Here is a 24,135-nt window from a genome sequence, read left to right on the forward strand (position 1 = left end):
GATATTTCTAGATTTAACCGCAGCAATAAGAATGCTGTGGGCTTCTCTACAATTTTTATTATACCAACCTTTGGATTGCTTCGCCTTCTGTTTCCGGCATGGCCTGGTAAGAAGTTCCTTAATAGCCGCAAAACATGCCTCGTGGAGGTCAACAATTTTGGACTTAGGCATGTCATTTGGGGATGGTGCCATCATCCTATCTTTGGTATCTAGGACCAATTCTTCTATCTGGCAGACAAGCTCTTGATCGGCTATCACCCTTGACCATTTGACCCGTCTTCTGTTATCACACAAGACAAGGTCAGATGTGATACAAGCTGATTCTGCCTGGGAAGGCCCTAGTCCAGGAACCTTGAGTACAAGTGAGAGAGGATTGTGATCACTCTCTGGCCTGGTTTCTATTGTCATGTCAGTTACAGAAGCCCAAGATTCAATATTGATAAATATATAGTCAATGCGACTTGCGCAAGACCCATTATCAAAGGTTGGTTTCCCCTCCTTGTCAGATAAACTACGGCCATTCACTGCTCGAAGCCCCCATTCCAGGCAGAGCCCAAGCCAATTAAGGGCAGCCTCAGTTCCCCTGACGCCCTTGGTAATTGATAGCGGGGGAATATTCCAAGCGGAATCTTCTTCTAAGCCTACATCCTCAGCAAGGTTCAGGATGGGTTCGAATGAGCAGTTCAAGTCACCAGCCACTATAGTGAGCTGGTCACTTTTGTACTCATTTAAGAAGGCTTCCAAGTCATTAAGGATTGGCTGTTTCTTGCCGCCCTGACATCCTCTGGCATAGATATTAATAAGGATTATATCTTTACAGTTCTCCTTGCTTAAGGATATACAAAGGAGATCAGGGTTCGTCACCAGGATTTCTTTAGCGCTGAAGCCAAGGGTATTTTTTATCCATATGGCGAGACCACCCGAAGCCCTACCCTTCATACCCTGTATTGCTGGTTTATAGAAGTTTAAAAAGCCTAGTCTAAACAATGGGGCAACTGACCAGGTTTCCTGGAAAAAGATGATATCATGTGCAGTGATGTAATCTACCCAATCATCATTATCCAGGCGACCCCGTAAGCCTGCTACATTCCAGGATGCTATTTTGATTTCATTAGCAGGGATACTAGGGCAAGGAGTTACAGACTGAACCAAAATTCCTAACTCAGCCGGGAGGGGATTTTGGGCATTGGCAAGTGTTACTCGTTGGCCTAATGGCGACATAGGGCAAGCCGTACTGGAAACTGTCATGGTGACCGGTATAGGGTCTGCCGGTTGCTTTGTTGTGTTCGCCCGCCCCCCCCCCCCCCCCCCCCGAGTTAGTCAACCTCCTCTAGACAGCCAAACATATTTGATGTAGGAGCCCCCTGCCACCAGGCACTCTGGTTTGGTCCCCCATTCCTAAAACCCCTATTCCTGGACTTTTGAATTGTCGTCCAAGGCTCACCCATCCTATGCTGATTTCTAGGAGGATAGAAAAAAGTGAGGGGTCTAACAACGACTGTGGTCTTCTTCGGAAGGGGCCCATGAACAGACATGCTGTGCAGTATGGGGGTCAGCGAAGGTCACCACTATACAGTCGCCCATGATGGATTTATGGGTGGGTCCGACCCATGGTACTCTTCGCACCATTAGTACCCGGCTTCTTTGGTGACTTGGGAGCTGTCTGTTTGTATTGAGCCAGTGTATTACCTTATTTTTAAGAGACCAATGGTCCTCTTTTACTTGTGGATCAAGAGTAGGTACACCAGCTAATACAATAACATATGAACTAGCTTCCGGTGGTAGGTCAATATAACCACCACGGAAGTTAGGTCTACTAGATTCGAGAGGTGGCAGGGTATTATGGGCTGACTGGTTAGGTTGCTGTACAGCTTGAGGCCTGGGTTTTCAACGTACTATATTCTGCTGGGAATGTGAGTCGGTCCCAGCACGAGAGGCAGTGTGCTTAGGTTTAGGTGGTACTGGGTCCTCTGTCGGGGGGCAACGCTATGATTTGAGATGATAATGGCGTTATTCCCAATTTTCGTGCGAGGTTTAGGTACAGGTTTGGGTCTCAAGAGAAAGAGCAACCGGTGCATCTGCCTCTAATGGTTGTGAAGGTAGATCCTCCCCCTGTGGAAATCTAGCTTCCATTTGCTTGAGACTAAGACTAGCTAATGTAACAATTGTCCTGTCCATTTCAAGCAGATGGTTTTCCATTCTGGAGAGTCTAAGTTCCAAGGGGGTAAGTAACTTCCTAAGTGTATCCCAAACAGTTTGTACAAATTCCTCGTCGCCCCTCTTGTCCCCCTCTACCCCACTCAATCTTCCCTCCCTTGACCCATCTTTACTCGAGTCAGGAAGAGATTCCACCTGGGGAACATTCGCAGCACCCTCCGGGACATAGGAAGTGACACTAGCAGGCAAATCTATGTTGGTTTTATCATTTGTTTCCCCAAGGGCAGAGGTGCCTAATTGCCGTCGGCAATTAAAAAACTGGGCTCTCGCAATTTTAGCCTTTTTACGGGCAAATGCAGACCTAGCCAAGCTTTTCTTTTGCTGAAGAGCAATTTTTTTTAGCATGTGCAGCAGCCCTAGGCGATATACTCTTTACCTGGGAGCTTACACCAGCCACAAGAGTGGGTGGCGTAACCTCCTCCGGAGGATTTGGTAAGAGATCCTTCGCTTGCTCAGATGGAGACAGAGATGGGCGGTGGTGTATGTCTGCCAATGTAAGCAAAGAGCGAGGGCCAGATATACGCTTAGGGGTAAGTGCTAAAGCAAGGTTGCCTAATGAAGATTTCTTCGAGGAAGCAATGTTTAAAGACAATTTACAAGCGGCATCAAGTTCCAAGGAGACCCTATGTTGCATTTTGTTAATTTCGGCATCTATGGCCAGATTTGTCTTGGTTAAAAAGTCATCCAGGGTCCCACTAGGTCTATTTAAACCCCTGGCAGTTTTGCTGCGTGTGGCTCGTGTACACATGATAAACGGTAGGGAGCTAAGACACAAATAAAGAAATAGCTAACTCACATGAACACAAGCAAACGAACAGCCAAGGGATATGGCCCAACCCAGACCTCTTAGACCTCAAACGGCCCGCTCTTAGCCCGGTCTTCGCCCGGTCTTCGCCCCGGGCTGCGGGAGATCTCACAATGTTTGTAGTAGGTGGAAAGGTGGAGTCGTTTTTGATGGTCTGTTCCACGGCCTCGGCTGTGAACATGGGGGGCTCCCCATCTTCCTTGTCGGGGGGGCCGCAACCCAGCCTGCAGCAGCCGGCGGTGCAGCTCCCTGAAGAGGCTCTCCATGCAGGCGGTCAGGTAGATGGTGGCGTGCTCGTGGATGCGCAGAGCCACCCGGCTGTCCACCATCCAGCGGTAGAAGCGGCCCACGGACAGGGTCAGCCCGCAGACTTCGCCCGGCTCGGGCGGTCCGCGCCACCGGTGCTCATGTTGTAGAAGGAGAGGGCCCCAGCGCCGCTGCCGTGCCGCCCGCGGACAGGCTCCAGGTGAGCACCCCCTCTGACCCGCGGAATCTGCCATACCTGTAGCGCGAGTGCCCCGGTCGACTTAGTGAGGCCCAGCGGCTCCCAAGTGTATCGCTCAATGCGCCGTATCAGAGCGAGTGATAGGACCGACATTCCAGTTTTGCAGGATGTGCTGGGTTCCTTATGCTAAAAAATATTTTGGAATATAAACGCAATTCTGCAGCTTTCCGAACCCTACTCAGATGCATGAACACATGCGTTCATCACCTTTATGTACTTTATGACATGAGTAATGTACTCGTGAATGATAAGGGAATGAACGAGAATATTCAATAAGGTGTCAACCTCAGAAGGATGAGAGGCTGAGTAGACTCCGCCGGGATTGGACCCGCCCTGTATCCACAAAGCAAGACGCGATGAACTACCTGTGCTAGATCGTCCGTCCCTGCCCCCAGGAGTGTAGTTTCCTTCCAGGTCGGCCACCCCCCTCTCAGACGGGTATCCTTGCTCAGACTGCTCCCAAGTCGTCCTTCCTGTGCCCTGTCTGGTTCCTCCGGTTTCAGAAATGCTGCCTCATGCTGGATTGATAAGCGTGGCAGGGAGGTACAACACCCCGAGAAAATGTCAAAGTTCTCACTCATATGTAATCTCAGCCTTTTTTTACTTCCACTCACGATTTTAGCAAAATTTCCCATGCCATGAAACTGTTAAAAACCTAGCAAAGCCGCTGCTGGGTGCTTAGTTCAAATCCGATACTTTTTTTTTTCGTAACAGTATTCTTCCAAAACGCTGTATTACTAGAAGATAATTTATAATCATAAGGGTTTGTTCAACAGACTCATTTTTTGTTTTAATTAAAAAAGCGTATGTCGCTCGTGAACTATTTTTATACTGTGTTCTAGGTTTAATTATATCTGTTTTTTAATTTGAACTTTTTAGAACGCCAGTCATCTTTAATTTATTTATACCGAGAACTTACGTTTGGAGTAGTGTTTATGCTGTTGCCGACTATTGTAATTTAATACAGGTAGCGTAAGATAAATTAACTTTATCTAGGAAGGACTTCAGATGTGAAAGCGATAGCTGCATTAAGTTAAGTGTGCACGTAGTTGACATTTTTTTTTCCATACAGACAGGGAAAGAAACCTTTGACCACGAAGGAGGGTGGGAGATGGGTAACCCCCCCTTCCTAATTAATATAGAGGTTCTACAACGTGTACCCGCAAAATAATGGATTTGGGCTAATTTCAATTATAACGCAAAAACATGTTTTCAAGCAAACAGAATTGAGACTTCAATTGTAAATTGAAAAATGATTTCAAACTTAATTCATAAAATATGTGAGCTATTTTCTACCTGCTCGGTTATGAGAACTGCCTGCCGAATGAGAGAGAACTCTCATTGGAGGAAATAATGTGGCCATCGTTGAACAGCAGGCTGCACACACCCAACGGCACGTACATCAAAAACGTCTCTCGCATTACGTAAAGACCCGCCAGGCCTATGTTGCCAGGCAGGACCAAGCATGTACAGCTTCGCCTCAAATTTTCAGCTGCGCGATACCTCCATGACATAGGTCTTGCAAAAGGTCGCCAGTATGGTTCTGCTCACTACTCGTTCCACCATCAGCGCTTGTGGCAGATGAACACGCTAAGGGGGAGGAGGAGGGGGATGGAGGGGGAGGAGGAGGAGGAGGAGGAGGAGGAGGAGGAATCGCATGCCGCTCAAGCTAGCGGGATCTCGCGAGACGAGGACGTCTAATCTGCTAAAGGTAATGAAAGCAAAGAACTGAAGCTCCTGCCCCGTGTATGCGCTGGCAATAGAGCTGTCTAGCGGAACAACTCACTATGCTATCGCCATTCTGACCCCCTCTTGACAACGGTCATCTGATGTCAAAACACCCTCTGGTTCCTGTCGAACTCCCACTGCTGCCTGACACTCAGCTGGTTATTGTAGCTAGTCCTGTCAGTCTTGCTGCACGCTACCATCCTTGTCAGTTCTTTATTCTTCTCTGCAAGCTAACATTACTTTAATAACCACATTGTCCGCCTCACAAACTGTTGGCAACAAGCGCTCGCCATTTGTCACTAAGTCCCGTCTTTTTCGGATTGGGGGGCGTGTTTTTTAGTTTCTTTCTCCCCTCTTATCCATTGGCTGGAATGTAAACAGGCGTGTTTTTGACTGTTGTTTACATTCCAGCCAATGGAGAAGAGGGGAGAAAGAAACTAAAAAACACGCTCCCCAATCCGAAAAGGACGAGGCTTAGACCGAGAGAATGTCGTCACTGGGACCTCTTCTCCAATGGCTGGTCGCCGTTTAGGAGGCCAGCCAATGGAGAAGAGGGGCGGGGCTTAACCTCACTACTCAGACATTCAATCTCGCCAGCGACACTGCGCATGTGTGCAGCCTACCCTAGCCGAGACCTAAAGGAGCTTGTAGCCTGTGCAGTTAAGAAATAATAAACACAAAACAATCTAGATAAAGATGAAATCACTACACTAAAGGGACAAATAAAATCTTTGTAAACTAAACGTTGTTCTTTGGGTTCACAAATGACTGCTAATTATGGGAAGACTAGGATTTAAAAAAAGATTTACAAAAAAAAAAAAAAAGTTAACTCTTTAGGCTGCAACGATTAGCCTGGGACAGAGTGCACCAGTATCGCAGGTTACTAACCTTCATTCTAACTGGATGGCAAGAGGGATTCATGGGGTGTGATAAGTGGAGGATCACTAATAACGAAAGACAAATAAAAACAAGTATTAGCATAGCCAATAGGTCTTGCCTTTGGGACCTTATAAGTGTTTAGCCATTATTATTATTACATCGATTCTTGGTATAGCGCATGACTACCCTTAGGCATCAGAGCGCTGGTTTGCGATGGCACAACACGTTCCTGTTTTACTGCAGCTTCTGGAAAAGCCATGTTTTTAGTGGTTTCCTGAAAGAGAGGTGCTGTGATGTGGATCTAAGCTGTAGGGGGGAGTGTGTTCCACAGAATGGATGCATTGTATGAAAACATACGTTCCCCCCTCCCCGTTCTTACCTTCCGGATCTTTGGAACTTTGGCTAGGAACAGATTGGCAGATCTCAGAGTGCGCAGGGGGCGGTGGAAGGAGACAAGGGTGAAATTAATTTTTGAGCCTGTGTCCCAGAGAGTCCTGTGTGCAATGCAGAGTGATTTAAATATAAGGCGCTCTGATATGGGGAGCCAGTGCAGTGTTCTCAGTGCTGGCTTAGCGGATTGTTTAATGGGGGTGTTGTATAATAGTCTGGCTGCGCAGTTCTGTACCACTTGGAGTTTTTGTATTACGGAATTAGGGTTGCCCAGGTAAAGTGCACTGCAATAGTCCAACTAAAGGGAGTATAAGTGCTTGTACCATCGTGCTACATGCGGTATCAGGGAAAAGTGGTAGTACGGTATTTTCCTAAGATGCCTTAGGATGCCAAAGCATGTGGCTGCCACTTGTACCGCTTGATGGTTTAGTTTAAGTGACTTATCCAGCCAGATTCCAAGGCTCTTTATTCTATCCTTGGGTTTGGGGATTGGTCCCAGGCATGCTGGCCAGCTTAAATCCATGGGGCCACTAGCTGTATTACTTAGGATCATGAGTTCAGTCTTATCCCAGTTAAGCTTCAGGTAAGACTGGTCCATCCAGATGGCCACCACACTCTTCCAAGTCAATTGTGCTCCCATCAGGGTGGTTGAGGGCTACCACCAGTTGGGTGTTGTCGGCGTATGTTACTATCTGAGCTCCATATGGGATGACTAGATCGGCAAGGGGTCTCAAGTACACGTTGAATAGGGTGGGGTTCAACGAGGACCCCTGAGGCACCCCACAGGTGAGTGGGATCTTCCTTGAGGTATGACTGCCTTCAAATACTTGGAATGTTCTCTCCTTTAGGAAGGACTTGATCCAGAAAAAAGCATTTCCGGTCACTCCCACCTCCTTGAGTCGGTCTAGTAAAGTGCCAAGATGTACTGTGTCAAATGCGGCACTCAGATCCAATAGGAGGAGTGCCACCGTGTCCCCCAAGTCGCTGACTTTCCTTGATATCCCAGTCACTGTTATCAGAGCTGTCTCTGGGCTGTGTTTGGGATGGAACCCTGTCTGGGAAGTGTGTAGAATTTTATGGACTTCAAGGTAGTTTGAGAAGGAGGTGTTTACGCGTTTTTCCAGAATCTTACTGACCAGGGGGAGCAGAGATACTGGACGGTAGTTGCTCCATGTTTCTGGATTAAAGTTGGGCTTCTTCAGGGGTGCTTTGACCATGACATGTTTCCAGCTTGATGGTACTGTAGCATAGTTAGGGACAGGTTGAGAACTTCCAATAGCGCAGGGAGTATGGTTTCTTTTACCTTATGCAGCAGGTGTGCTGGAGCTGCATCACAAGGGGATCCGGATTTTACTTTCATGAACAGTGTGGAGAGGGTGATCATATTAAGTATTGGGAGGTCGTTCAGAGAGTTTGCTGCCTTCGTATTACTTTCCATTTTGGTGCAAGGGTTTTCCGTTTACTGCGGTGGAGGGAAGGCGTTGTAGATGCTAAGGATTTTGGTGTTAAAAAAACTGCCAATTCCCTACATAGCAGTGGGGCGGATTCGGAGGGCCTTTCTGGCTGGGGGCAGAGAGATCGTTTTTTGGCTATTCTGGTGATTTCCCTTGGTGCGCTGGCTGCCAGGTTAATTTTCTCCTCATAGTATTGAGCCTGTTTTTTTTTTTTGTTTGTCGGGTATAGTTTTATGGCCTCTTTAGATTTATGTTTTTCTCTGGGTTCTAGTCCCTCCTCCATGCCCTTTCCATTTGTTTGCATTTTTGCTTGGTCTCTTATTTTTGGGGTGTACCATGGGAGTCTCATCTGTGGGTTTCTTAGAGCTCCATTTGTATGGTATAGTAGCGTCTAGAGATGTTGTGATCCATTCATTACATTTATCATATGCTTTGGTGGGGTCGGACTGGATTATGGGGTTGGTGGTTTCAAGTTTATTTGCCCAGACTTCGGGCTCTAGTTTTGCCCATGGTCAGTCCCAAATCTTTGGGGGCTGGTTGCTGTGGGGAGTCCTTGATATCTTCCAACTAATTGGTATTAAGAAATGGTCTGACCAAGGGAGTGGAGAGGGGTTGAGTATTGATATATTATCCAAGTATCAGAAGACTGGGTCCAGTATGTGGCCTTTGTTGTGCGTTGGGTATGTTACTCTTTGTTCAAGTTGTAATGCCTGAATATTAAGTAGGAGGTTATGTAGATCGCCTTTATTAGAGTCTTCCAGATGAAGATTTAGGTCACCTAGGATGGTAAAATTGGCGGGTACATTTGCCCTCATAGCTAGTTTGTCGGTGAGGGATTCAATAAACATTCTGCATGGTCCGGGGGGTCTGAATATTAAAATTCCTGAAAGGGAGCATGTGGGGGTGAATGGGAGCGTAAAACCCATGCTCTTGCATTCTTCTATCATACCTGGTTCGATGTGTCCTTTTACATGGTCTTTAAGGATAATGGCAATTCTCCCCCCCCCCCCTTCCGGGGTGTCCTATCTTTCCTCAACATGTAGTATCCCGAGGGGAATGCTTGCATCACATATGGGTCTGCATCTTTGTACAACCAAGTTTCTTTCAAGAATAGTGCTTCAGGCTGTTGTTCGGTAAGTAGGATGTTAATTTCAAGGTGGTGTTTTGGCAGGGACCTGCAGTTCAGCAGAAGTAGTTTTATTTCTGAATTGATCTCTTTATTAGTCAGGCGCTGCCCTGGGAAGTGCAGTTTAAACGGGCAATTGTTGCAGGTTTTGCTACTTGAGGTTGGATTGATGCGGTGTTTGCATTTATCAACGATCGGTTTCCAGAGTTATTTTAAGTGGTACTCAGAATATGTCAGACGCCTTGCACTTGGTCCAGGGGTTCTGGCCCCTGGTCGCAGACGGGCTTGCCTTGGGCACGCCCGTGCTGCCATGCGACTAATGTAGTCAGTGGCTCCGCCTCCTGACCTTTGCCCAGTGCCACACCTCCTAGCGCCGTTTCCCCTCCACATAAGCCGAACACGCCATGGTGGAACGGGGAAATAGGCAGCTTTATCAGGAGATCGGGGTGCAGCGTGGATTAACAGTAGGGGAGTTCTGTTTAAAAGTATTTTAGTATTTAAAAGTATTTCAGTCTGACCGCTATTAAAATTTGCGATCCGCTCGCGGTGACACTGCTGCCTCTCAGAGAGTGCTCCCCAACGCCCCCTCTCCTTAAGTCAGTATTTTTAAAAAAAAGGTTAACAGAAGTCTACAACTAACTGGTGTGGATGCCTCTTAGAAAGTGCAAGTGCCGGTAAAAAACATATGCAATCCTGTCTAGTTGCTGCTGGGAAGGTTTGTCTCGTGAATTGCTGTCGCCATGCAACAGTTAACCACATCGCTGCTGCGCATTTTCCCCTCCTGTGCTGGAAATATGTGATCCTCAGTGTATCATGACGAGCTCAGCTCGTCATCAGCACAGCTCAACTGTGCCTCATGATGAGCGGAGCTCGTCATGAGCATGGAAAGGGTTAATGTTGTTGCAGTAAGGATATTGTGCTGCATAACTTAATACTTATAAGGCCCCAAAGGCGAGACCTACAGACATAGCGTGTAACAACAGAAGTAAAAGAGCCAGTCCTCATGGGAAGTTACAAATAGAGACAAGGCGGTGCTTCGGAGGGATTAACAAGCCTAATAATGAATCAGAAGCCAGCATTTACAAAGGACAATGACACAAGTCAATTACAGATATGGGCATCGAGTGGGTGAGTCTACAAGTCCACACTACAGTACAGCATGCCTGTCAGAGCAGAGCATGCGCTGCCGAGGCTCAACCTAAAAAACGGCTACCTGGAGACTAAGAAGGGTGGGAGGTCGTGAGTCACAAAAGAAAACTTTGATTAAAAAAAACCCAGACAGAAGGGATTAGATTTAAGGACATGACAACATGGTGTGCTCTAGATTCAAAAAAGAAAAACACATGAAAAATAATTATTTGGAAAAAAAGAAATAAACAGTATGGAAAACAAAATTAAAATAACATAGCAATGTGACAAAATGGTGAAAAGTTAAGAACACATGAGGAAATGGTTAAACTAAGAAAATCGAGAATAAAAATGATTTTGATAATAGGCAGGTATATATGTTGGCCACATGGTTTGAGGCAATGTGTGAAAGAGTGACTGCACAGCCTAAGCAAAGATAGTGAGAGCACTGATAGCTCTGAAATTAAATTGTGTGATGAAGGCATGTATGCCACAAAAAACATAAAAGCACTCCGGTTTATTTTTTCAGACAAAATTAGCCTACTAAACCTGGATCAGAATCCAACAAGATGAAGAGAACGGGTCACACATGAGGAACAAACCAAGGAGAGAAACAAGAAAAGGAGGAAAGAAATGCAGGCATAGGCAACCTAATGGAAACGTGGTATGGGAAGCCAATGAACTGGAAAAAGGATTAGAAATGCAGATCAACAATTTGTCACAAAGGAAACCCTTTGGAGATGCCCAGATATACATTTTGATTTAGTTGAAACTGAAATTGACAAGTGTAAGCAGTGCTTGATTTGAGCCGGCAGGGGGCACCAGCACTTATTTTTGGGTACCGGCACTTACTTGCCGCGGTCAGGCAGTTCCCGAGACCAACAGAGGGAAAAAGGAATAAAACGAAAAGACGGAGGAAAGGAAATACATTAAATCCATCACCAAGGGAGAAAACAAACTTGTAAGAATGAGACAACGGGGCAGGGTGTGCCTGGCAACGAATTAAAGAGCAAAACACACAAGATGATGGACGGAATGTAGCACAATGTGGGTGTTTAACGAATTAAAGAGGCCTGAGGTAGACTCATGACTGCACACCCATGTTATTCGTGCTCTGACAGTTCATAGCGCCAGCAGTGTTTGTCCGAGCAGCGCTTTGGACACCGGCATTTATTTTTTGCTAATAATGCAACAAGTATAAGTTTATCTGAAAACTAAAGTTAATAAAATATCATGCAGTAAAAGAAACATTCAACAACAAGGAGGAAGGGCACTGGAAGTAAAACATGAAATGAAACAGACCAGACTCTAGAGTATCAAAAACAACAAGCGACGGGGAAGGCGAATGGCTGAACCTGCATTTGAGGCGGGAGGAAGAGAGGAGGTTTAGCGACTGACTATTGGTGGAAAGAACAGGGAGCGTCCCGCGAGTGGTGTGCGCGGCGTCTGCAGCGTCCCACGACTGGTGCGCATGTGGCGCAAAAGTGAAAGTAGCTGCAGCGTTGCACGCTGGGTAGAGCTCTTTTTCAAAGCACATACTCGTGCAGCGCCGCTGCGCACTCCTGCAAGCTGCATGCCGCCACAGGCACGAGTATGTGCTTTGAAAAACAGCTGCTCAACGGCTACAGGTCTCCTATACAGCGCATGCGCGCTGCGTAGACAAGACCTAAAAAGTTTATAAGCAGTGGTGCATCAATTTTGGATGCTCAACATGTCTTTCCTAATTTGGAGGAGATCCCAGGAGCAATTTAAAGTCAGAAATGATCTTTGGAAATAGATCTATCTTATTAAACTTGTACTGGGTGGAAACTCACTGATACTGGCAAACACCCGATCTTTCAATACACCTATGAAACATACCAACATGCCCCATTAGAAGTAGATTCACATTGAAATCTTATATCTGGGTTAGATATAGGAAGCATTGTTCAGTTAAAGTGCCTTAAAACCCTGGAGTGACAACTGCAATAGTGTAAACATACATACTAAAAGGAAATTAATCTTCAATTGCACACTTGCCCAATTAAAATAGCAAAAAACTCCAAAGTGACCTGTGCAACAAATGATAAAACAATGAAAGACGAGTCCTGATTCAATCAGCTTTTATACAATTAACAATGCATAGTAGAGATTATAGCTGATGGTCTGTCCCTCCACGGGCGATCTGTGCATTAGGTACAAAGGACGGTCAGTGCCCTAGGCTTAAATTCGAGCCAGATCTATAGCCCAAGCCTACTTCATGAATCACAATAATGCAAATAGAGCTGGATCTGTTATTAATAAGCATAATGCCACCAGGCACCGGATAGGTTTTTGGTCAACACCACAAAAACATGACGTATTGGAGTGGACGTCAAAGATCTACTTTGTATGTAACCATCAGAAAAAAAAAGAAAGAAAAAATCATACAGTTTTATCGCCTGTGTGGTTGAAAATATTTTTGAGGCAACTAAACTCGTAGTAGGATGTAAAACTGGAGGAAGATTAGGAGTCTTGATATCGTCCAACTGTAATTGTTGCTCGGTCAACAATCAGTGGAAGCCAAGAATTAACTTTGTTACTGGTGTATCGCTTCGACACTCAAAGGCTCATCATAGTCAATGATGTAAAGAGGGCGATGGTCCTTGGAAGTGTCAAGCATGTTTTTCTATAAAACGAGGTATCCTTGAACATTGGAAGGACACGTTTCAAACCAAATTTTGAGCATGCTTCTTAAATAAGCAGGCACCCTTATTACTGGTAACAATTCAAAATACTATAGGCTCCTTTTCTGGAATGTGCATCTATACTTCGAGGTATAGATGGGTATTCTGTTGGTATGGTAGTCTATAATCAATTTGGAATTGCTACTTTTTTAATGTCCTGATGCATGGTCTTGTGTGTGCCATACCCAGCTCAATGTGTCTTATGTGGCTGCCCTGCCTAATTATAATGATTTAGCACATCGCCAAGGAGTTCCATGGCCATAGATGAACGTGGCCAAAGGCACATTTCCTTTCCAAGGTTATGGAACTTCAAGGTGACTTGCAATATAGTTATACAAGGCAGGGGTACTTTATTCTTTATAATGAAAGTCACATCATCACCTTTCCCACAAACCACTTAAAACCTTGGTGGGTAGCTCTTTCATACGAAAGAGAGCATGTTTGCAAACATGAATAGATATAGATTCTCTAGTGTAAAAATTTATCAAAAAAGCTGTTAGAAATGTATTGCAAGAAGAGATTAGAAAAAGCTCAATACAAATCAGTTAAAAAAAACAAATAAATAGTGCTTCAGCTGAGAATGTGTAGAAACAAGCAGGAAGATTCTCACTCTTCTACAATAACCTACGGATTGCAAAATATAAACATGTTACCCCAAAAATGTCCTTTGTCAATATGCAGCTAGAAAGAAAAAAAAAAGAGCAGAAGAAAGAAACGCAATGCTTCCTTCTCGTTCTTTAAAAAACTGCTGCTTTACTTATGTTCTGTGTCTTGACTTGCCTTTCCCCTCGGCTGCTGGCAGCAGCACCGTGATGTCAGAACTCAACTGCAATAAGTTATTACAGTGGAGTTTCGACGTCATTTATTGAGAATCAGCGGCTGGGTGCGTCACAAGTTGATGACTATTACAGAATCCCATATATTATACACTTACTTAAAATAACATGACTTCGCGATGTGCTATACCAAAACAGCATAGGCAACAAACTAAGCATGAAAAGCTTGTAGCCTGGTTTTATGCTAGTATTGTCGCTGTGATTCTGTAGTGATTATTTCTTGTACAGCAGCATCTTGCATACTGAATATATATTTTGTTTTTCTGTTAACTGTTCTGGTCTTGTTCCATTCAGATACATGCTCTGAAACAAAACGAGCACATTACAGATGACAAATAAATAAAAACTTGACTAACTAGTGTCATCTCTTTGGTCAACTTTTTTTGCATACACAATTTACAGTCTAGGCTTTAGTTGTGGCCTGGGGCATGTTGCTGTGATCCAACAATCAGAAATAGATAGTTCCATTTATAGAAGGTCAAATTATGTTAAATATATATGTTAATACACATACATAGCGAACACGTGATATTCATGAATAAACAACAATTCTCTGTTAAAGGGTTCATTATCACTCTCCGTCCTCCCAACCACCTCAAATAATATACTCTCTCGATTGAATCAACGATGGTTTAGATTACGAGCTACTCAAAAAATTGCCAAGAGAAAAAAAAATGTTATTTCCAAACTATTTAGAAAAGTAGGTTTGCTCTCTCTTGGGTTGATTTTCTCCTAAACAGAGCACCAGAAACTAATAATTTTAACATAACAGGCATTTTTGTCGAGTGCATTAACCAGTAAGGTGTCTCTTAGAGCTACTCGTACATAACAGGTATTTCCTGTTACCCAACTCAATGGTACTCATTTTAAGAGTTTCAGAAGTGCAGAATTGAACCAAGATTCAAACATGTGACCATGGGTCTACACACAGTTCACTGCAGTGAATGCTTAAGTAAACGTAGCCTCTTTAATTACAACCGGATAAGTTTTACCTAATTCTCAAATAGTCCATGTTTACAAATCCCCACAAAATGCAGCAGCTCTTGGGAACAGAATGTGAGGACTAGATTTTTAAAAACACCAATTCCTGCTCACACACACCAATTTCATGCCCGACTAGGAGACACTGCCAAGAGTAATGAGCTGATTACAACTAACTCTGCCAATCACAATTAACAGATTCCTAGGATTCATGTCATCCTCATGGTCTTGAGTTTCATCGTCATGGGTCTATCAAATAGACCTTAGTCAAGAAAGTAAATCCCGTTTAGGAAACTCAATCATACACCTCAACATACGTCGGTTGAATAATAGGACCCACCGAAACGCGTTGATGCTCACAGAAAGAGGCACAGTCTAGACTGTGGGGTTCTTTTCTTTGAAATATTGAACTATGAACAATAATGAACTCTGTATTAAAAGATCCATGTCATATGTTTGCGCCTTTATGATTAGAAATATTTTTCTTGCAGATTCTCCCAATGTGCACTGATTTGCTTGTGGATGTATAATTGTGGTTTTTAAATTATGTTTTACACTATGTGTAATGTGCAACAGTTTTTTAAAGTTTTTTTAAAAGGCTTTTTAACACATTGTCTTTTTCTAAATATTAAAAGGGAAATATTTTCTATGTATGATCATTTGTTTGGTAAAGACTCGAATAAAATTTTCGATTTTAATTTTGTTGACACATGGCCCCCTTGATGGTAAAGGATTGGTAGGATTTTATGTCTAGGTGATAATCCAACGGGTTGAATATATGTGTTGAGGTGTACGATTGAGTTTCCTAAACGGGATTTACTTTATTGACTAGTATCTTTTATTACTTCAGTAATGGATATTAAAATGATAAAATATTACTGCCACAGACTGAGCCATATTAGTTGACTTTACTTGCAGCATAAAAAGATCGTCGTTTGCTACATAGTGCCATATGCCCGGATAGGACAGTTTATTGTGGATTTTCTGACAACAAGCATTTCTGAATGTCTTGAAAACAAACTCTTAATTGGACTTGCACTGCTTTCAGACCTCTCCCAGTGCCGGGACGCCCTTAGCGGTATCTTTACCAAACACTTTATCCTAACATAACTACAGGTTCACGCCTCAAATACAGTAACGTAAGAGCAACACTAGTGATTTATGAATCAAATACTAAAAAGAGGCAGGCTCAACTCTTAGACCAACTCATCCATCTGTCCTGGGAAATGGAAACAAAGACAGAAGAAGGGCAAACACTATATGCCAACCACACACATCCCCACGTGACAAACAGCCTTGTGCTAGTACTGCGTCTCTTATGCACGTAATCACACTCTACGGCTGCAGACAACAAGGTAGTAGATAAGGAATAGTGCTTCCCACCGAGTGGAAACGAGGTTGTTACTACCTGGGACAAGAAAAAAAGGGCGTTCCCTATTGGAAGATAACGAGAGGTGAATCAAAATTCTGTAAATCGAAAAGTAAAGTTAAAGATGGAGCAAGGGGGGGATAAAAATAAGTGAAGGGTTTTTCTTGCGGGTGGAAGTGTTGCAAGTAGAGCAGAGGACGGAGACAGAATAATGGAAAGAAAGGAGCGCGGCTGGCAGAGACACAGGCTTATGCGCAGAGATCTGGGGCGTCCATGTCGGAAGAGGGGGTAACAGGTAAGCAAGGATATATTGAACGAGGCAGGGGTCCCTCGCAGGTTGTCCGGAATTATGCGATTTTAGAGTTTATATGTTTGTATCTCTTCCTTGAGTGACTTTCAACTTGTACTAGTGCAATTTTTTCCCGTTTTTATCTCTTCCTTGAGTGACTTTACTCCTTGTACATTTGCATTTTTTCTGTTTGTATCTCGTATGCAACTTGTGTCATCCAAAGTCCTTATGTAACGCAACTGGTTCTTTTGTTAAGTGCTCTGACACCTTCGGGTAATGTTCACGCTATATAAAATCGCATTAAATATAAAATAAATACATTTCTCTGCGTGGGGGCAGAGCGGGAGTTCTGTGCTGAGGAAGGGGGTTCCTCCTGAAGAGACGCAAACCCACCTGAGGCCACGGGGTAGGGGTACGGAGGCGGCGCCTGGAAGCCCGGCTGGGCTGGCTGGAAGCCCGGCGGCGGCGGGTTAATGGTCCCGTAGCTGTGCTGCCCGTAGCCCTCCTGCCCCGCAGGGCTGTAGGCGGGCGGTCGCTGCTCCAGCAGGGGCTTGTTATCCATGCTCCTCCCGGCAGCTCCGTTCCGCTGCCTCCCCGGGCACTACTACCTGCTGATCCTGCGGGGGAGGGAGACACAAAGAGGGCGTGAGGCTCAGGGAGGCAACTCACCACATCCACCCAACAGAAACTTTACGGCCCTCTCCCTCCCGCCTGTGCCCCCCAGGAGCACCGCAACACCACGCGGACCTCACCTGCTGCTCCCCGCCCGGCTCCACGGCAGCCACAAACTCACAGCAAACTCCCAGCAGCGGAGGAAGCGGCCGTGCTCTGCTGCTGAGGTAGTCACAAGACTGCAGTCATGTGATGCGCTCCGGCCGCGGCTGGCTGCCAGCCTGGGATCCCCTTCTTAAAGGCGCCGTGCACCCTGCGGAGTGTATGCTGCGTGCGAGGACATCAAGTCTGCGCGTGCAAGCCGCGGAGTGCATGCTGGTCTCGGGTCAGTGGCCTGCACCCTGCAGAGTGCATGCTGCCGGTACATGCGGGTCTCGGGTCAGTGGCCTGCACCCTGCGCCCTTCGGAGTGCATGCTGCCTCCTGCCTTTGCATGCTGGTCTCGGGTCAGTGGCCTGCGCCCTGCGGAGTGCATGCTGGTTGTCTCAGGTCAGTGTGGCCTTTACCCTGCACAGTGCATGCGGCCGGTGCATGCGGGTCTCGAGTCAGTGGCCTGCGCCCTGCGGAGTCCATGCTGGTCTCAGGTCAGTGTGGCCTGCACCCTGCATAGTGCATGCTGCCTGTGCATGCTGGTCTCGGGTCAGTGGCCTGCACCCTGCAGAGTGCATACTGGTCTCAGGTCAGTGGCCTGCACCCTGCATAGTGCATGCTGCCTGTGCATGCTGGTCTCGGGTCAGTGGCCGGCGCCCTGCAGAGTGCATGGTGGTCTCGGGTCAGTGGCCTGCACCCCACAGAGTGCATGCTGCCTGTGCATGCTGGTTGCTTATGCGTGACATTTTCATAATTTCAGTGTAATTATGAGTGACATTCAACGACTATGAGTGACACATTCTCCCGTGCAAAATCAGGCAATCAAGAAGGGGAAATATATAAATATCAGAAATGACACCCATTTGAGCAACAAGAAACCCTAAACTATCTTGAAACTGCTGCAAAACACTTGAAAGGAACGGCTACAAAACACTTAATAGGAAAGGCTAAACTGATACAAAACTATTTCTACCTAGAAGATATAAAAGTAAATAAATCATCATTAAACCAGTAGCGGCCCACACAGGTAAGAGTGGTGAGGCGAGGGCAGATAAGTCGACATACGAAAGGAAAAGTAAAATTAAATTTAAAAATAAATAAACCACATACTTTGCGCTCGCCGCATCTCCGATGCGGAGAGCGCAAGGTACGTGTTTTTTCGTTTTTAAAATTGAATTTTACTTCTCCCGCTGTATGTTGACTTACCTGACCACTACCCCGCCCAACTTCTCTTACCGGTGCCGGCTGCCACTGCATAAAATGTCTCACACCCCCATGCCATTGCATTTTATTGCACCCCAACAGGTAATCACGTTCCGGGGATGGAATGAACAAAGGGTAGATATTTTGTTATTCTAGCGGGTACAAAAAAATCACCGAAACCTGGTAAATATATATTTTTTATCTGTACAATCTTCAAAGAACAAATATAAATAGAAAGCACTTTTAAATCAATCAGTCAATCATTTGTAAAGCGCACTATATACCGCCAGGGTCTCAGGGCGCTGGGGGTTGGCAAGGGGAGCGGGGGGGGGGGGGGGCTCTACTGATCGAACAGCCAGGACTTACGTATCCTCCTGAAGGTCAGCAGGTCTTGGGTCTGTCGTAGGCTCAGTGGGAGGGTGTTCCATGTCTTGGCTTCGAGGTGGGAGAAGGATCTCCCACCAGTGGTTGTTCTTCGGATGTGCGGGACGGTGGCGAGTGAGAGGTCAGCGGAGCCTAGCTGGCGGTTGGGGATGTAGAAGGAGACCCGTCGGTTGAGGTAGGCTGGGCTGGTTTTGTGGAGTGCCAAGTGTGCGTGGGTAAGGAACTTGAATGATATCCTCTTGTTGACGGGGAGCCAGTGCAGGTTTCTCAGGTGAGGGGTGATGTGGCCGTGGCGTGGTATGTCAAGGATCAGTCGCGCCGAGGCGTTTTGGATACCGTTGTAGTCGTTTGATGGGCTTGGTCGGGGCTCCCGCGTAGAGGGCGTTTCCATTTTCGAGTCTGCTGCTGACGAGTACCTGGGTGACTGTCTTTCTTGTATCTGTTGGGATCCATCTGCAGATATTGTGGAGCATGCGGAGGGTGTTGAAGCAGGAGGAGGAGACGCGTTGACTTGCTTGGTCATTGAGAGCGTTGTGTCGAGGTTAATACCCAGGTTGAGTGCGTGGTCGGTGGGTGTCGGGGCTGCTTCCAGTGCCGTCGGCCACCAGGAGTCATCCCAGGCTGAAGGGTTGGAGCCGAGGATGAGGACCTCCGTCTTGTCCGAGTTCAGCTTGACTGCTGGTCTTCATCCAGTCGGCGACGACCTTCATTCCTTTGTGGAGGTTGGCTATGGTGGTGATGGGGTCCTTGGTGAGGGAGAGAATCAGCTGAGTATCATCGGCATAGGAGATTATGTTGAGGTAGTGCTGTCCGGCTACGTGTGCGAGCGGGGCCATGTAAATGTTGAACAGCGTCAAGCTGAGGGAGGATCCCTGGGGTACGCCGCAGATGATCTCGGAGGCTTTAGAACGGAATGGGGGGAGGCGGAAGCTCTGGGTTCTGCCAGAGAGGAAGGAGGTGGTCCAATCCAGAGCCTTGTCTCGGATCCCCGCGGCGGGAGGCGTGCGCGTAGTGTGCGGTGGCAGATGGTGTCGAAGGCGGCAGGGAGATCTAGGAGGATGAGTGCTGTGGTCTCGCCGTTGTCCAGCAGGGTCCTGATGTCATCAGTGGCAGCGATGAGGGCAGTCTCGGTGCTGTGGTTGCTGCGAAACCCTGACTGGGAAGGGTCCAGAATTCTGTTTTCTTCGAGGTATCGGGTTAGCTGACTGTTGACGGTTTTCTCGATGACCTTGCCTGGCAAGGGGAGCAGAGAGATGGGCCGGAAGTTCTTGAGTCTCTTGGGTCTGCCGTAGGTTTTTTGAGTAGGGCGTTGATCTCGGCGTGTTTCCAAATCCCTGGGAAGGTTGCGGTCTCGAAAAAGAGATTGATGGTGTTGCGCAGGTGGGGTGCGATGGAGCTGCTTGCTCTGTTGAAGACGTGGTGCGGGAATGGGTCTGACGGAGAGCCGGAGTGGATTGTGCGCATGGTCTTGATGGTGTCATGAGTGCTCTCGCTGGCCCAGGCTAGCAGGGGGTCGTGGTCGATTATGTGCGGAGGGTCTGTTGTGTTGCTGCCTGTTGGGGCTGTCTGGGTGTTGAAGCTGTCGTGGTTGTCTGCTATCTTGCGGTGGAAGAAGGTGGCGAGGGAGTCGCACAGGGCTTGCGACGGCGGGATGTCATTGGTGTTGGAGAGTTCCTTCACAATGTCGAAGAGCTCCTTGCTATTGTGTGCGTTGTTGTCAAGGCGGTCTTTGAAGGAGGTCCTCTTGGCCGCCCTGATGAGGTGGTGGTGGTTGCGGATGGCGTTCTTGTGTGCTGCGTGGCTGTCCGGAGTTTGTTCACTGTGCCATTTCTTCTCTAGTTTCCGGCAGGCTTGCTTAGAGGCTAGGAGTTCTGGGGTGAACCAGCTGGCCCTCTTGCTGGTGTCTCTGTGGGGGGATTTCTTCAGCTGGGCGAGGGTGTTGGCGCAGTCCTCGATCCAGCGTCTGAGGCTGTGGGCAGTGTCGTCGTTTTGGAGGTTACGGTGGGTGGGCTGAGAGCAAGGTTATGTGTAGTTGGTCTTCAGGGATTTTGCTCCAGCAGCGGCGGGGGATCTGTTGGGTGCGGTGGTGTGTGGTGGGCTACTGGAAGGCGAAGTGGATGCAGCGGTGGTCGGTCCAGAGGAGTTCGGTGTGTGGCTGAAGGAGACGTGTGGGCTTGAGGAGAAGACGGGGTCGAGTGTGTGGCCGGCGGAGTGGGTGGGCTTTGTGACGAGTTGCTTCAGTCCGAGGTTGGCGAGGTTATCGATCAGGGTTGTGGAGTTGTTGGCGTTGTCTATCTCAAGGTGAAAGTTCAGGTCTTCGTGGAGGATGTAGTCGGTGGAGGTCAGGGCGTGCGTGCTGATCAAGTTGGCGATGGAGTCGCTGAACTGGGGCGGGGCCCAGGGGGTCGGTAGATGAGGGTGCCTCTGAGGGTGGAGTTAGGGTCTGTGTGGATCTGGAAATGCATATGTTCACCGCGTCATCGGTGCTAGTCGAGACCCTGGTGCTATTCTTGTGGACGATGGCGATTCCTTCTCCGACTCCGTTGGTGCGGTCTCTGCGGGTTATCTTGTAGCCTTCTGAGATGGCTATGGCGATGTCGGGTGCGAAGGAGTCGTTAAACCAGGTCTCTGTCAGGAAGGCGACGTCCGGGGATGTTGTTTCGAGCAGGTCCCAGAGCTCGTCGGCATGCTTGCGTGCGGAGCGGCTTTCAGTAGTATGCATCGGAGGTAGTTGGGGTCTTTCTTGGGGGGTGGTTCGTCGGCTCTGAGGCTGGTGTAGCTGCAGTTCCAGCAGGTGAAGGGGCAGTTTGTGCGTTTCGGGCGGCATTGAAGCAGGTGTGGCTCCGTCCAGAGTTGAGAGCGTGCAGAGTGTTGGCGTCGTAGTGGCGGCGGTCGTCTTGGCTGGTGCGGGGGCCAGAAGTTCTGGCACTGGGCACGGTCCAGGCGCAGAAGGGCTTGCCTTAGTCGCGTCTTCGGCGCGGCTGCACAGCGGCCAGCATATATGGGGAGGTGGGAGGGAGGAGCAGCTGGGAGGTGGGGTCAGCGAATGGGCAGTGGGCCGTCAGGGGGCGGAGCCGCAGGGATGCGAGACACGGCCTGGCGGCCGTGAAAGTGAAAGTACGGCCGGCTAAGGGGAGGTTAGGAAGGAATCTACTGGAAGCACAAATGGGCAGAGGAACAAGAGCTACACGAGTGCGAGATAGTGCCGAAAATCACCAGATACTGCAAAAAACAAGGGAAAAACGAGTCTAACTGCGTGCAGAAGGGCACAAAAAACAAGTCTAACAGGGGGCATAAAGGCATAATAAAAACAAGCTGGCATTGATGTGGGGGGGCAGGGCGGGAGCGCATTGGCGGGGGAGCAGCAGCCTTTGATGAGCGAGTGGGAGGGAATGCATGTGAGGTACTCAAGCACTCGCTGGGGAAGCGTCGCGCTTGAGTACCTCAAATGCATTGAGCGTTTGAACTAGAGTGTGAATGAAAGAGAGTAGCCCAAAAAGAAAAGTTCTTTGTCTTCACCTTGGCCACTTCTCTGATTTGGCCTTTCCCCCGACCCTGGGGGATGTTATCCTGGGAGCGATCAATGGATATCTAAACCAAGACTATTCAGTGTTACATCTTAGATGTACCTATACACTTGATGACTATAAATTTTCAGAAATGGTACATGAATAATCTTTGTAAATATATATGTATGAAATTTTATGAAAAATACCTAAACATGCTCAAGTAACAATGACTTTAAATCTATATGTACGTAATTTTATGAATTACATGATATGTTCAAAAACTTATGTTTTAACTTTTCAGCCTGTGTGTTCCCCTCCCCCACCATCTCTGCCAGCCCTGACGAAGGTGCCTCACACCGAAATGCGCCTTGGCGCTACCACCAAGAACGGCAACAGTATTCCACCTAACTTGCCCTCTCCAAGTTGCACCCCCGTCCATGCAACCATAATTTCCAACCTTTTTGTTTCAGGCGAAACGAGATTTACCCTTGTGAAGTGGTTGAACATGTATGAGTATGAATGACCCCTGTAAGATGTGAGTGTCTGTTGAGCCCCTTGAAATTCCCTGGAGTGAGTGGAACACCGAATTCTCTGAAGAAAATTCTTCCCCACATTAAATGATGAACTTTATTGATGGTTTTATTTATTCTAGAACCTGTTATTTTTTGATTGTTTCTTAAATTTGACTGATTGCATCAAAAACAAATAATAAAAAACATATTTTCTATAAAAAGATGAATTGACGGCTGTCTATTTGTTGTCTTGGGTTCTGATATTCATTTGGTATTGCTCCCCTCTAACCAGAATCGGATCCTGTATAGGACCACTTATTATCATCCTTGGCAGGGTGTTCTTTTCTAATTGTTCTATTGATTCCCCACCCCCTTCCTGCCTACATCGCTTATCTGCCCTGGGGAACTCCCTTCTATTGTATATTGTCTTCACTGCCCTGTGCTGTGGGGGTCTTTTCTGTTGCTTCTTTGGTGAAGACGAGAACTACTCTTGAATGAATGCATGATAGATGTCTAAGTAAGTACGACTGATCTGTATGATTTTTTGGTTTTGATCCGCCCTTGATTATTTATCTTTTGATCTTCCAGTCTAAGGATACCTGCCCTGCTTACTATTGTGCAGCTCCCTATTGCCTACCAAGATGGACAGCATTAAAACTTTTGGCTTCTCCGACGAGGAGTTTGCCAAGATGTTAGGGGTTCCCCTGATGGAAACCCCCCCTCCCTCCCCAAGAGTCTTAATGGGGACTGGATCAAATTACTTAATTTAAAGAAAAAGACAAAGAGAACTGAACTCCATGCCCAATTTATGTTAGATTACTTAAGAGCAGGCACGATCCCCATCGGACTGTGGGTACGCAACATACCCGGGATGTTCATTGAGATCAGACAGTTCCTGGAACGATGGGCCCTTATCTCCAATCAATGTTCCAGGGACTGGATGATGCTGATTATCGAAACCGCCCGGATAGTAATAGACCTCCTAAATAAGGAAATTCTAGAACTAGAGGACAAGCTCAAGGATGGAGACGCAGTCGACCTGGGTAAGAAAAAATTAGAAGAAATCCAATTAGATCTGGATTCGTTTTCTGACTATCTTCTGAAACGGAAGACAGAAAAATTACGCAAAGACATTCAATTCTATTCTTAAGAATGTGCATATCCATACCTTGGCACCGGGTTTTATACCAATGAGAATGACAACAGCGCCCGTGGACCCAACCCCAACTGGGGACGTAAGAAAGTCACTACCTTCTCAGACACCACTGACTCGGAGGGTGATACCCCTGACGAATATGATCCCAACTTTGATCAGGGACACAGCTCCAGTCACTCCAATAGAAAAGGTGCGTAC

The 24,135-nt window shown here is 46.9% G+C and overlaps 1 protein-coding gene across 1 annotated transcript in view; it reads right to left on the reverse strand.

Annotated features, from left to right (window-relative positions):
* Positions 1 to 17,316, reverse strand: part of BRI3 (brain protein I3) — a 98,976-nt gene extending 81,660 nt beyond the window's left edge. The window contains exons 1-2 of the mRNA XM_086940725.1: positions 17,165 to 17,316; positions 16,806 to 17,029 (exon numbers count right to left, since the gene is read on the reverse strand). Coding sequence (XP_086796851.1) covers positions 16,806 to 16,974 — 169 coding nt within the window. The 5' untranslated portion in view covers positions 16,975 to 17,029; positions 17,165 to 17,316. The remainder of the gene's footprint in view (positions 1 to 16,805; positions 17,030 to 17,164) is intronic.
* Between the last annotated feature and the right edge of the window lie 6,819 nt (positions 17,317 to 24,135).

This window comes from Lissotriton vulgaris, chromosome 10 (assembly GCF_964263255.1).
Source record: "Lissotriton vulgaris chromosome 10, aLisVul1.2, whole genome shotgun sequence".
Taxonomy (NCBI): domain Eukaryota; kingdom Metazoa; phylum Chordata; class Amphibia; order Caudata; family Salamandridae; genus Lissotriton; species Lissotriton vulgaris.